Source organism: Corella eumyota, chromosome 3, assembly GCF_963082875.1.
Source record: "Corella eumyota chromosome 3, kaCorEumy4.1, whole genome shotgun sequence".
Taxonomy (NCBI): Eukaryota; Metazoa; Chordata; class Ascidiacea; order Phlebobranchia; family Corellidae; genus Corella; species Corella eumyota.
Genome location: NC_137492.1, coordinates 6,154,847 through 6,169,489, shown reverse-complemented (window position 1 = coordinate 6,169,489; position 14,643 = coordinate 6,154,847). Strand labels below are relative to the sequence as shown.

Genomic DNA, 14,643 nt, shown 5'->3' with positions numbered 1-14,643 from the left:
GAGGATTACCTGTTGAAAATGCTTAATAAAAAACATGTATTTAGATGAAATAGGAAATATAACAAGTGATGAGAATAGAACGCTTTCTAATTACACACTTTTTAACTTTGTAACTTCTTGTCAATTTTGGAATGAAACAACAAATAAATGGGAAACAACAGGTAATTGTTTTGTTCATTACTCTAAATTTATTATTAATTTTAAGAAAGAGATATTTGAATAAAACTTTTGAATAAAACTAATATTTTTTTAAATAACATAAAAATTAAATTGAAAAAAAATTTTTAGGCCATTAAGTTGATATGAAAACAACTTTAAAATATATATTTTTTTAATTTTACATGCTTAGTTTTGGTTAAAATAATTTGTTGCAACTTAGTTTTAGGGCAATTTTTTACCCATTTAATGACAGAATTGTATATTGACTAAATCAACTATTAAATGCTTTATAATTTAGTTGTTTTTTTTTGACATAGCCTAGAAAGGGGTGTATTCTTAATTTATAAACAAAAAGTTATTTTAACTTTAATTATTTCAGGGTGTATAGTAAGTGATGAAACAACAGAAAAAATTGTAGTTTGTATGTGCAATCACTTAACTTCTTTTGGAGCTGATTTTTTAGTGGCTCCAAATCCAATTGATTTTTCAGCCATTGCTGAAAAACTAGCTGTAAGCGTTTTTTAGTTATTTCAAAATAATTTTTTGTACAGTATAATTTTTTGCTATAAAAAAATTTTTTTGTGTGTCTATAATTTCTATCTGTATCCATTTATAATGCATTTATGCTATTTAGAACCTAAAAGATAATCTTGCTGTACTACTAACGTTGATTGGCATGTTTGTACTGTATGTTATTGGAGTTTTCTTCTGTAGAAGGCAAGATAAAAAAGATGTTACAAAGGTAAAATGCTCTTAATTTGTTTATCATCTTTTAATACTAACATGACTCAGTGATAAATTTTGCAAGTTGTTTGTTTTCAGTAATTTTATTCTTCTCTAATTAATTGTTTAAATAATTTACGAAAAGTTACAAAAATATTTTTGAGTTTAACTATACAGAAATGGTAACTATGGGTATACCATTAAGATATTAACTGAAAATTTGCCCTGATTTGACTCCACTGCATCACTGTCAGAGTGGCACTAGGGTGACACACGTTCTCTATGCTTATTCTAAAAAAAAGACCTTCTTTGACAACAAGGAAAAATAAATATGAAACAATTTTTGCATCAAAATATTGTTCATATACCACTAGCACTTAAATGTCCCATTTGAAATATTTTAAAAAATACGATTGATGTTTAATTATAGTGGGCTGTTGGTCTTCTGGTTGACAACAAATTGTCTGATGAGTATTTCTACCAAGTTATTGTGACTACGGGTGGCCACAGAAATGCCGAAACTACAAGTACAATCTATTTTGTTCTTTTTGGAGAAAATGAAAGAACCGGACTAAGAATGCTGAAAACAAATGCCAAGGAAAATGTGAGTTTTAAGAATACAATCAAAAGTTTATTTATATCAAGGTTCTTTTAAAACATTTTTTAAATTTTCTAGAACATGATTGTAAAATTTTGAAATAAAATTCAGATGTGATAAAGTTTGTTCAAGCAGATTGTAAGCAAAAAATTTTACAACACCAAAAATTATTTTCAACATTATTTTAAGAGATTCAAACGAGGCAGTGTTCGCAAATTTCTTCTCACGTGTGATCAAGCACTTGGCAAGTTAACTGATCTTAAAATCTGGCACGATAACACTGGCAAAGAAAATCTTTGTTCCTGGTATCTTCAGCATATTACTGTAGTGGATTTACAATCCAAACAAAGGTGAAAATGCATTGTTTGTATTTTTTAGGCTTTTTCAACATAAATACATTTTGTTATATTCAAATATTACTTTTGTTACTTTGGGCTGGTGTAACAATGGTTTTTCTGTATTAAACATTTTTGACTTTTAAATATGATAAGACATTATTTGGCTTTTTTTACTTAAGGTCATTTTTCTTTTGCGATGATTGGCTAGCGGTTGACCAATCAGATGGACAAATTGAAAGGTTATTGCCAGTTGCTGATGACAATCAAATTAAAAGTTTTCGTCATTTATTCACTTCTTCAACAAAGAAAGAGTTTAGCAACGGGCACCTTTGGTTTTCGTGTATGTACATTTTTATTAGTTTCCCTTTAAGTAAACCCATTTACATATTTATCCTAATTGTTCAACTTAAACTAAGTAAATGCATGCTGGTAATGTTAAGAAAAGTGTAAAAATAATGTGAATTACCAATTGTGTGTTTTCTAATTATAGTATTTTCTCGTCCCACTAAAAGCAACTTTACAAGGGTTCAAAGGTTGTCATGTGCACTTGCTATATTGTTTTCTACAATGTTAAGTAGTGCGATGTTTTTTGGTAAAGATGAGGAAGATCAGGGCAAAGATGGAAGGCTTGAAATTGGTGTTTTTTATTTTTTTTTAATTTATATTTTTGTTTAAAATAAAAATTTGTATGCAGCATTTCTGGTATAATGATTTTTTTAATAAAAAAAAACAAAAAACATGTTGTAACAAACCTTATTTAAATGTTAACGTGCTTAAAATGAATTTAGGTCCAATTTCGTTCACTGTCCAACAACTTATTATAAGCATTGAAGCTTCTTTAATTGTTATTCCAATTAATATTTTATTAGTTGAGGTAATTAATTTGTTAGTTTAAAAAATATTTTTTATAATAGTTTTGTCTATACCTATACAGTAGTCTTCAAAAACAATGCTCTGTTTTTGGATAATATGTTTTACTTTTTAAATTTTTTCATATGACGACATTTAAAAAAAAATACTTTTAGATGTTTCGTCGCATATTGCCGAAGAAAACAAAGGAAGTTGAAAATTTTAGTTCTGTAAGCGAATCACTCAATTCAAAAATTCAAACTGCAAGCAATGTCAATTTGGAGGAAAAGAAAAAAACAGAATCTAAGTTTGTTCACCTGTTTTCATATTAATTGTTTAAAAATGGCCATTACCATCTAACTTTTGGATTTTTTGGCATAAAAGCAGTAGTTGTTGAACTTGGAACCTTATGCATTTAAGCTGTATGTTTTTTTATATATATATATCTTTATCTTCAATGTGGGAATGTCAAACATAGAGTAACATCAGTTACTTCGACCCAGTCTCGAGTTGCCTTTGGCAGTTTGGGATATTATAGATTATGCTTGATAATTAAACTGCTGATTAAGTATTGGCTTAGCAGGAGTTTAAATTGTTTATAGCCCCTTTCTCAAGAACACTACAGCATGAGAGCAGTGCGAATTAAACCCACAATTGTGTTTTTTCACCACTACACTATGCTGTATGTTTTTATCATTACCAAAAAAAAAATTGTTTTTATTGCCCTCCTTTATTGATCTTTGTAATATTTATGTAACTCTAAGTTAACCTTTTTTTTAGATTAATGTTACCACACTGGATGGTGTATGTGACCTGGTCTCTAGTTTTTCTAGTTTGTGGAATCAGTTTTACATTTGTTTTTCTGTATAGTGTGGAATGGGGGGCAGAAAAGGCAAATGATTGGTTGCTTACAATCTTGTTTTCATTTGTTCAATCTGTTTTTATTATTCAACCTGCTAAGGTTAGATTCATACTAAAACCGAGTACATATTTAATGTGTTTTAATACAGCCAAAAATTTGTCAAAATTGTAAAATAGCTCTTTTTAATTTCTAACTAAACTTAACTTTAACTAAATAAACTTAATTTTAACAATCTGTGCAGTTAACCAACATAATAAAAATGAATAGATTATATATTCATTAGATATTTATCTGCAGAATGTTGCAACATTAAACTTGTATTTTGTGAATTATTTGGCGTAATTATATTTTTAACAAAATAACAAAGTTATTGACATAGCACATCAGGCAATACAAGTGTAGGCCTTCGAATTGCCTGATGTCCTGGTAATTAAATTAACATTCGGTCAAAAAATGTAAACAAGAAAATTTTCAGGTTGTTTTAGTTTCTATTGTTGTCTCCTTTGTTGTAAACAAATGTTTTGCTCACAAAGCATCTGAGATGTTGGACCAGGATGAAGAAGATGCTCATGGAAGACAAGAAGATCTCAAGGAATTTCAGAAGAATGAAGAAGAGTGGTTAATGCAAACTCCACTGGAAGATGACTTTGGTAAGATTAAACTATTCATTTAATTAAACAAGAAATATATTTTAAAAAAATAATACGTTGTTAAGAAAGTCTATAAAATAATTTTAACCTTGTGGTAGGCGAAGTTGGACTTTCTTAAATTTTTTTTTAATAATTTAACCTCTAAATAAAATGTATTGCCCTTGTTATTTTGGCTTCTTACTTAAACAATAACTTAAACAGAACAAATGAGCAAAGAAAACGTTTTGCCAAGTAAATATGAATTAGAACGAGTGAGGATTGCTCGAGAACAACACAGACTTATGATTGAGGCTATTTACGATATTGCATCTTACCTTCTTTATGTTGTGTTATTACTTGTTGCTGCCAATAGTTCCAAAGACATAAATGCCTTCAACTTTCATGACTCCTTGTCTGATGTATTTTTAAAAGCAGGCGATCCTGTTTTAGAAGAAGTAAGTTACACTGTTTAACTTAAAAAAAAGTTATTCATTTAAGGAAACTTAGCCTTTATAAATTATAAGTTTTTACTTTGAAGTAGTCTTTTATAATATTGTTTAGGTACGGACAATAGATGATTTTTGGTTGTGGTGTGATGAAACCTTAATATCAGGTTTGATATAAAATTTTTATTAAACTAGAGATTGTCAACTTTTTTTCAATCTTTGTCAAGTGGTAACTTTTAAATGTAATTTTACTTTTGAGTTATTAATTTTAGGTTTACATGCTCCTAACTGGTATAATGGTGACCGAATAACATGGAGACAAACAAGATATATTAGTAACAGGGAAACTTTTGTAACTGGTCCTGCTAGGATTCGACAACTTAGAGTCAAAAAAGGTAATTGTTATTATCCTATTAGAATTTTAAACATAATTTAGGTTGTAAATTTTATAATTTTCTTTAAATTAAAGTGACAAATTAGATTGAGTTATAATTTATCTCAAAATTGACTCAATGCTTATGTTATAAATTACTATAGAATTACATTTAGCCAATTATAACTTGAACTTTTTTTTACCATTGCCCTATTATATTTTTTATTTCAACTTTTATATTTATAACAAAACTTACATGAAAAACTATGAAATATTATAACTTGTCAATTTCTTTCTTTTTTTATTTTTAGGTGAGTGTGTGATCACAACAAACACATCATTAGTTACAAGAGATTGTGTTAAAGAATACTCAATTTTAAGCCAAGAAAATGAAAACTTTGGGGCTGGTTGGATAAAAAATATGTCCTCTAAAAACATTTCGTCTTACTGGACATTCCAAGACTTTATGTAAGTTGAAAATATTTTTTATATTTATTTTGAAGGATATTTAAATATATCTTTTTTTTATTTACAATTTTTGTTTTTGTTTGACAGAGATCTAGGTGGTTACCCTTACCAAGGAAAAATGAATTTGTATGACGGTGGAGGTTACCAAGTCACTTTATCCTCAACAGCAAAGAAAAGTAGAACTATTTTGAAACATTTAAATGAACTAAAATGGATAGATAGACAAACAGCAGCAGTGTTTATCGAGTTTTCGGTAGGTAAAAAATATCTTTGATAAAAAATTAATATATGTTAGGTAAAACTATTAAAATAAATACTAAGCCATTGGTAAGGAGTTTTTAAAATATTTAATTTGCAATAAATTGCGTTTATCTGTTTTTATTATGTTTCATATTTAATGTATATTGAATAATAGAGTTTGTGTTTAATTTTTGTAAAAGTTTAAAAACTTTCAATTATGTGTAGGTTTACAATGCTAACATTAACTTGTTTGCTTCTGTTGTGTTTTTACTTGAAAGAAGTCCTAACGGGGCATTTTTTGCCAATCCAGTGATCTCACCAATTAGATTGTATGAATTTATTGATGGAACTGGTTATGTACTTATTGTAATTTACATAATCTTTCTGATCGTTTTACTGTTCAAGCTATATCATGTAAGTAAATGGTTTTACTAAACATAAAATTTAAGTACTTTTTCAAAAAACGTTAAATTGCTGAAGCAATTTGGTAGAATAGTGTTAGTGGTTAAAATACTCCACTGAAGGCCCTTTGTACGATTATTCTTACTTCTATGTTGTATTTTCTTTTATGTTAAATTTTAAGGCATTTTAAGTAGTAATCGCTGCTGCTTAGCCAAAAACCAACCTTTAGGTTATTTATCAGGCAACATGATCAATGATATCCCAAACTAACAAAGATTACTTCATACTATTTTTGAGTAACAATTTTCATAGCTGTAATGTCAACTTTTTATAAAAAAAAGGGAATTCAAATATGACTATGCTGATTTTTTTTACGAACGACTAGAACTTCAGGAAGCAAAAACTTTAAACAAATTTGTTTTGTAGATAATAAAACTGATCAAATTACAACGAAGAAAATTTTTACATCATTTTTGGAATGTGATTGACTTAGCTGGGTTGATATTGGCTTTTTGTGCAATAGCCTTGTATGCTGTACGATTTATTTATGCTGAATATGTTCTAAACAAAATCCAAGAAGATTACAATAAAGGTTTTTCTACATTTAGATAACTGAACTTTTAAAATGTGCAAAATATGCCATAATCAAATCTGTTAGCCTACTTATTTAAAACTCTTTGTTAAAAATTATTTTACAGAAACATTTGTGAATTTTCAATACCTCACTTTGTGGAACGACACGTTTAGATATCTTCTTGCTTTTACCCTTTTTCTTGCCACTTTGAAATTTACTAAACTTCTTACATTTAACAGAAGAATAAGATTGCTTGCTTGCACTTTAAAACATGCTTCTAAACCTGTTGGTTGGTTTTCTGTTATGTTTTCGATTTATTTTGTAGCCTTTATGTTTCTTTCTAATTTGTGGTTTGAACAGAAAATGTATGAATACAGTTCACCCTACTTGGCGGTAAGTAAAAATATTTAGCCCATTTTTATTTTGGATTTTTAATCTTAAACTCTATTAATTAGTTTTGTTCTAATTTTTTTTCGATTGTATACTTTGTATTAAAACCTGTAATGTTTATACATAATGTTTATACATTTAAAAAAAAATAACTAAAGTTTTAAATTATATTTTATATTATAATAAGATTCTGTTTTTTAGATAGAAATATACATGCTGTATGCTTTGTGTTTTAGTGTTCTTAAATATATAATGTCGATTTAGATTGAAGAAATGTTTTCAATGCTGTTGGGAAGGTTTGATTTTACCGTAATGCAAAATTCTGATCCACTTTTAGGTCCAATATTTTTTTGCATGTTCACTGGAATTTGTACAATTGCTTTACTTAACATGTTTATTGTTATACTGGATGACAGCATAAAAAAGGTTAGTTAGCTTTTTTAACTGGCTTAATTTTTTAAGTAAAAAAAAACTTTAAGTAAAAAAAAAATTAACTGATTCAGAAATATGTTTTAAACAACTTTGTCTTAATTGGCATTTGTGAGGCAGAAACATATTTTTATCTTAAAAAAAAATAATTTTACTGTGATTTTATTGTTACAATTAATAAACTAAAATATTCTAAGGCTCGTGCTGACATGGAAAGGCAGAAAAATGAATTTGAGGTGATGGATTATTTGTCAAAACAAATAATCAACTATTTTTCCTCATTAGCACCGAAGTTTCATCAAAATGCAGACTTTACAAAAGGTTTTCAAATGTTTTTAGATATATCTAAAAATTCTGGTACAAAAATTGTAATAAGAGATGTTTTTTTTTTGTTATATAATTTTTCCCATTGATATAAAAAAGATAACATAACATCCTAAACAAAAGGTAACGTTTGTTATCCTTACCCAGTCATAAGCTGCCAATAAAAGTAATAAAAATTTAAACCACTACATTATTAATGCGATGAAAATAAAAATGTTTTTTTGTTTATTTTAGAGTCAAAAAAGGAGAAAATTATGGTTGATTTGTTGGAAGACAAAGTTAACGATTTGACAGTTTTTGTATCTAAATTGGAATTACAATATTACAATTCAGTATCAGTCGTTGAACTTGAAGATGAATTATACGAATACAACGAAACACCTTCAACAAGTTGATCTATTTAAACTCTTTTATTCTTGATGAAAAAATTTATAAAATAACCATTTTAACTTTTGGTTATATTACTATTAATTATTCTTACAAATGCTGACCTCAATCGAATTTTTATTGGTAATACTTCGCATAGTGTAAATATGTGTTAGCTTGTAATTTATGTTTTATAGCATCCTTAGTATTTTGTTTAATATAAAATCAGTACTCATTTAAAAATTTTTTTTTTTTGGAGACTATTACAAAAAATATACAACTATTTTTAAACTTGAAAAATTTGATAACTACCCATATTAACGGGTAGTAGAGTGATCTCGGAAACAAATAGAAAAAATATTAATTTAAAAAAAAATTGTATAATTTTTATATTAAAAAAAATTTAAACAAGAAAAAAAATTAAAAAAATTTATATAAGTATAAAAAACTCAAAATTTTTGAAATTTAACAAAAATTAATACAAAAATTTGTAATAACGTTTTTTTGGCATTTTTTTGCAAAAAATGCAGTTATAGAGTCTATTGAAAGCCATCCCAACGTTTTAAACGTGGTTTTAACACTTTAAAAATCACGTTTTTATTAAAAAATAAAATTTAATAAAAAGCGATTCTCGTGGAACATCTTGCAGTAAAAAATATAATTATAAAATTAAAAAAAAAAAATTGGGGCACAAAAATTTGTTTGTTGAACGTCTTTAAAAATTGTTGAACGTCTTTAAAAATCAAGTTTTTGTCGAATTTTGGTGTTTGCAAAAAAAGGTACTTACAGTCTACTATAAGCCATTCTAACGTTATGAACCTGTTTTTAACAATTTAAAAACGTTTATATTAAAAAATAAAATTTGAAAAAAAAAACAGTTCTCGTGCACCATCTTGCAGTATAAAAAATTATTGTAAAATTAAAAAAAAAAGTTTGGGAAATTTTGGGGCAAAAAAATTTCTTTTAATCTAATATAAGTCAGTTTAACGTCAATTTGGGTGACTTACTTTTTTCCCGCAAAATATATCATTTCTGTTTTTACGAATTTTGATTAAAAATCGAAAAATATTTTAAAGTCTTTTTTTGCAAAAAAATACTCGAATTGCATTGTAAGCTTGTTAAACGTCTTGAAAATCATGTTTTTAATAAAATTTCGTAAAACATTTTATTTTCAAAACAGGGATTTTCGGCATTTTCTACAAGGGTATATTTATATGGCCTTGCCGTTTTTAAAAAATATGACAAAAAGATGTAATTTTTTTTGCAAAAAACTTTTGCTTTGTGTTATAGGTATCTTAACATTTAAAAAATTACGTTTTTTTAAACTGTGTTTAATTTTTTTTATACTTGTTTTTTTATTTTATCAACATCATGTATGCAAAAATGTAAGAGTTTTGTGTAGTTCTTGTGGCGTACTTAACAAAGCGCTTGGTTTCCGATAGATACATACTAGTTCGATTCCCGCTATTGTCATTAATGTCCAAATAAAAAAAAAAATTAAAAGTGACAAAATATGTGTAAGCCAATAGCATTTTATATACAAAATAGATACTGAGTTAATTGCTTTAAATTTTTATTATTTTAATTTTTTTCGCAAATTTCTGCGCATTTATTAAAACTAATAATTTTGATTTCTGAGAAACTGCAATTTATATCAAATATGCTCATGACTTTTATGAATATTAATCTTAAAATAAGTTCATTAGGCGACTAGGGTTATTATAGTAAAGAGAATTTAAAATTAAGAAAAAAAAATAGTTTTCGAAAATTTTCGTACCAAAATACATATGCATATTAGGTCATAGGGTCACGTGGTACGAAAATTAATCAAAACAAAAAAAATATTGGTGACATATAACATTGGTCAAATTTTTTTTTTTTAAATACATATGCGTATTAGGTCATAGGGGCACGTGGTATGAATATTAGACAAAACAAAAAAATATTGGTGACATATAACATTGGTCACGTGATATTTTTGGCCAATGATATTGCATACAAATTTTTTTTAAATAATTAAAAATTTTAAATCAAAAAATATTTGTTCTGTTAGAACCGCACAGGTCCAATTAACGTGTTTACGAAATATTTTTTAAAAATATTAATATTCATAAAAGTTATGACACTTTTATTAAAATTTGATGAAATTTCAAAACCTAAAATTTTATATTTTATTGGGCGCGCATTGGCCTAACTAACATTCAAGATAAAACATTTCGCAAAAATTTCAAGTAGAACAAAAGTTTGAGCTAATTAATAATTTGGGTTTAATTAGGTCACGTGATAATTTTGGCCAATGATATTGCATACAAATTTTTTGAAAAAAATTTAAAATTTTAAATCGAAAAATATTTGTTTTGTTAGAACTCCACAGGTCCAATTAACGTGTTTACGAAATATTTTTTAAAAATATTAATATTCATAAAAGTTATGACACTTTTATTAAAATTTGATGAAATTTCAAAACCTAAAATTTTATATTTTATTGGGCGCGCATTGGCCTAACTAACATTCAAAATAAAACATTTCGCAAAAATTTTAAGCAGAACAAAAGTTTGAGCTAATTTATATTTTGGGTTTAATTAGGTCACGTGATATTTTTGGCCAATGATATTGCATACAAATTTTTTGAAAAAAATTTAAAATTTTAAATCAAAAAATATATGTTTTGTTAGAACTCCACAGGTCCAATTAACGTGTTTACGATAAATTTTTTAAAAATATTAATATTCATAAAAGTTATGACACTTTTATTAAAATTTGATGAAATCTCAAAACCTAAGATAAAACATTTCGCAAAAATTTCAAGTAGAACAAAAGTTTGAGCTAATTTATATTTTGGGTTTAATTAGGTCACGTGATAATTTTGGCCAATGATATTGCATACAAATATTTAAAAAAAAATTTTAAATAAAAAAATATTTGTTTTGTTAGAACTCCACAGGTCCAATTAACGTGTTTACGAAATATTTTTTAAAAATATTAATATTCATAAAAGTTATGACACTTTTATTAAAATTTGATGAAATCTCAAAACCTAAAATTTTATATTTTATTGGTCGCGCATTGGCCTAACTAACATTCAAGAAAAAACATTTCGCAAAAATTTCAAGTAGAACAAAAGTTTGAGCTAATTTATATTTTGGGTTTAATTAGGTCACGTGATAATTTTGGCCAATGATATTGCATACAAATATTTAAAAAAAAATTTTAAATAAAAAAATATTTGTTTTGTTAGAACTCCACAGGTCCAATTAACGTGTTTACGAAATATTTTTTAAAAATATTAATATTCATAAAAGTTATGACACTTTTATTAAAATTTGATGAAATTTCAAAACCTAAAATTTTATATTTTATTGGGCGCGCATTGGCCTAACTAACATTCAAGATAAAACATTTTGCAAAAATTTTAAGCAGAACAAAAGTTTGAGCTAATTTATATTTTGGGTTTAATTAGGTCACGTGATATTTTTGGCCAATGATATTGCATACAAATTTTTTGAAAAAAATTTTAAATTTTAAATCGAAAAATATATGTTTTGTTAGAACTCCACAGGTCCAATTAACGTGTTTACGATAAATTTTTTAAAAATATTAATATTCATAAAAGTTATGACACTTTTATTAAAATTTGATGAAATCTCAAAACCTAAAATTTTATATTTTATTGGTCGCGCATTGGCCTAACTAACATTCAAGATAAAACATTTCGCAAAAATTTGAAGTAGAACAAAAGTTTGAGGTAATTTATATTTTGGGTTTAATTAGGTCACGTGATATTTTTGGCCAAGATAAAACATTTCGCAAAAATTTCAAGTAGAACAAAAGTTTGAGCTAATTTATATTTTGGGTTTAATTAGGTCACGTGATATTTTTGGCCAATAATATTGCATACAAATTTTTTTTAAATAATTAAAAATTTTAAATCAAAAAATATTTGGTCTGTTAGGACCGCACAGGTCCAATTAACGTGTTTACGAAATATTTTTTTAAAATATTAATATTTATAAAAGTTATGACACTTTTATTAAAATTTGATGAAATCTCAAAACCTAAAATTTTATATTTTATTGGGCGCGCATTGGCCTAACTAACATTCAAGATAAAACGTTTCGCAAAAATTTCAAGTAGAACAAAAGTTTGAGCTAATTTATGTTTTGGGTTTAATTAGGTCACGTGATATTTTTGGCCAATGATATTGCATACAAATTTTTTGAAATAAATTTTAAATTTTAAATCGAAAAATATTTGTTTTGTTAGAACTCCACAGGTCCAATTAACGTGTTTACGAAATATTTTTTAAAAATATTAATATTTATAAAAGTTATGACACTTTTATTAAAATTTGATGAAATTTCAAAACCTAAAATTTTATATTTTATTGGGCGCGCATTGGCCTAACTAACATTCAAGATAAAACATTTCGCAAAAATTTCAAGTAGAACAAAAGTTTGAGCTAATTTATATTTTGGGTTTAATTAGGTCACGTGATATTTTTGGCCAATGATATTGCATACAAATTTTTTGAAAAAAATTTTAAATTTTAAATCGAAAAATATTTGTTTTGTTAGAACTCCACAGGTCCAATTAACGTGTTTACGAAATATTTTTTAAAAATATTAATATTCATAAAAGTTATGACACTTTTATTAAAATTTGATGAAATTTTAAAACCTAAAATTTTATATTTTGTTGGGCGCGCATTGGCCTAACTAACATTCAAGATAAAACATTTCGCAAAAATTTCAAGTAGAACAAAAGTTTGAGCTAATTTATAATTTGGGTTTAATTAGGTCACGTGATATTTTTGGCCAATGATATTGCATACAAATTTTTTTTTAATAATTAAAAATTTTAAATCAAAAAATTTTTGTTCTGTTAGAACCGCACAGGTCCAATTAACGTGTTTACGAAATATTTTTTAAAAATATTAATATTCATAAAAGTTATGACACTTTTGTTAAAATTTGATGAAATCTCAAAACCTAAAATTTTATATTTTATTGGGCGCGCATTGGCCTAACTAACATTCAAGATAAAACATTTCGCAAAAATTTCAAGTAGAACAAAAGTTTGAGCTAATTTATATTTTGGGTTTAATTAGGTCACGTGATATTTTTGGCCAATGATATTGCATACAAATTTTTTGAAAAAAATTCTAAATTTTAAATCGAAAAATATTTGTTTTGTTAGAACTATACAGGTCCAATTAACGTGTTTACGAAATATTTTTAAAAAATATTAATATTCATAAAAGTTATGACACTTTTATTAAAATTTGATGAAATTTCAAAACCTAAAATTTTATATTTCATTGGGCGCGCATTGGCCTAACTAACATTCAAGATAAAACATTTCGCAAAAATTTCAAGTAGAACAAAAGTTTGAGCTAATTTATATTTTGGGTTTAATTAGGTCACGTGATATTTTTGGCCAATGATATTGCATACAAATTTTTTTTAAATAATTAAAAATTTTAAATCAAAAAATATTTGTTCTGTTAGAACCGCACAGGTCCAATTAACGTATTTACGAAATATTTTTTAAAAATATTAATATTCATAAAAGTTATGACTTTTATTAAAATTTGATGAAATCTCAAAACCTAAAATTTTATATTTTATTGGGCGCGCATTGGCCTAACTAACATTCAAGATAAAACATTTTGCAAAAATTTCAAGTAGAACAAAAGTTTGAGCTAATTTATATTTTGGGTTTAATTAGGTCACGTGATATTTTTGGCCAATGATATTGCATACAAATTTTTTAAAAAAAATTTTAAATTTTAAATCGAAAAATATTTGTTTTGTTAGAACTCCACAGGTCCAATTAACGTGTTTACGAAATATTTTTTAAAAATATTAATATTCATAAAAGTTATGACACTTTTATGAAAATTTGATGAAATTTCAAAACCTAAAATTTTATATTTTGTTGGGCGCGCATTGGCCTAACTAACATTCAAGATAAAACATTTCGCAAAAATTTCAAGTAGAACAAAAGTTTGAGCTAATTTATATTTTGGGTTTAATTAGGTCACGTGATATTTTTGGCCAATGATATTGCATACAAATTTTTTTTAAATAATTAAAAATTTTAAATCAAAAAATATTTGTTCTGTTAGAACCGCACAGGTCCAATTAACGTGTTTACAAAATATTTTTTAAAAATATTAATATTCATAAAAGTTATGACACTTTTATTAAAATTTGATGAAATCTCAAAACCTAAAATTTTATATTTTATTGGGCGCGCATTGGCCTAACTAACATTCAAGATAAAACATTTCGCAAAAATTTCAAGTAGAACAAAAGTTTGAGCTAATTTATATTTTGGGTTTAATTAGGTCACGTGATATTTTTGGCCAATGATATTGCATACAAATTTTTTGAAATAGATTTTAAATTTTAAATCGAAAAATATTTGTTTTGTTAGAACTCCACAGGTCCAATTAACGTGTTTACGAAATA

General features: G+C 25.8%; 1 protein-coding gene across 1 annotated transcript in view; it reads left to right on the top strand.

The window, feature by feature from the left end:
• LOC145745882 (uncharacterized) overlaps window positions 1–8,199 on the top strand; it is a 37,171-nt gene extending 28,972 nt beyond the window's left edge. The window contains exons 66-87 of the mRNA XM_082564062.1: window positions 45–161; window positions 539–669; window positions 794–901; window positions 1,313–1,486; window positions 1,670–1,830; window positions 1,998–2,158; window positions 2,309–2,455; window positions 2,607–2,692; window positions 2,844–2,974; window positions 3,448–3,628; window positions 4,005–4,179; window positions 4,381–4,613; window positions 4,720–4,771; window positions 4,877–4,999; window positions 5,289–5,445; window positions 5,533–5,698; window positions 5,911–6,099; window positions 6,514–6,679; window positions 6,786–7,054; window positions 7,316–7,477; window positions 7,678–7,801; window positions 8,039–8,199. Coding sequence (XP_082420188.1) covers window positions 45–161; window positions 539–669; window positions 794–901; window positions 1,313–1,486; window positions 1,670–1,830; window positions 1,998–2,158; window positions 2,309–2,455; window positions 2,607–2,692; window positions 2,844–2,974; window positions 3,448–3,628; window positions 4,005–4,179; window positions 4,381–4,613; window positions 4,720–4,771; window positions 4,877–4,999; window positions 5,289–5,445; window positions 5,533–5,698; window positions 5,911–6,099; window positions 6,514–6,679; window positions 6,786–7,054; window positions 7,316–7,477; window positions 7,678–7,801; window positions 8,039–8,199 — 3,374 coding nt within the window. The remainder of the gene's footprint in view (window positions 1–44; window positions 162–538; window positions 670–793; window positions 902–1,312; window positions 1,487–1,669; window positions 1,831–1,997; window positions 2,159–2,308; window positions 2,456–2,606; window positions 2,693–2,843; window positions 2,975–3,447; window positions 3,629–4,004; window positions 4,180–4,380; window positions 4,614–4,719; window positions 4,772–4,876; window positions 5,000–5,288; window positions 5,446–5,532; window positions 5,699–5,910; window positions 6,100–6,513; window positions 6,680–6,785; window positions 7,055–7,315; window positions 7,478–7,677; window positions 7,802–8,038) is intronic.
• Window positions 8,200–14,643: the final 6,444 nt, after the last annotated feature.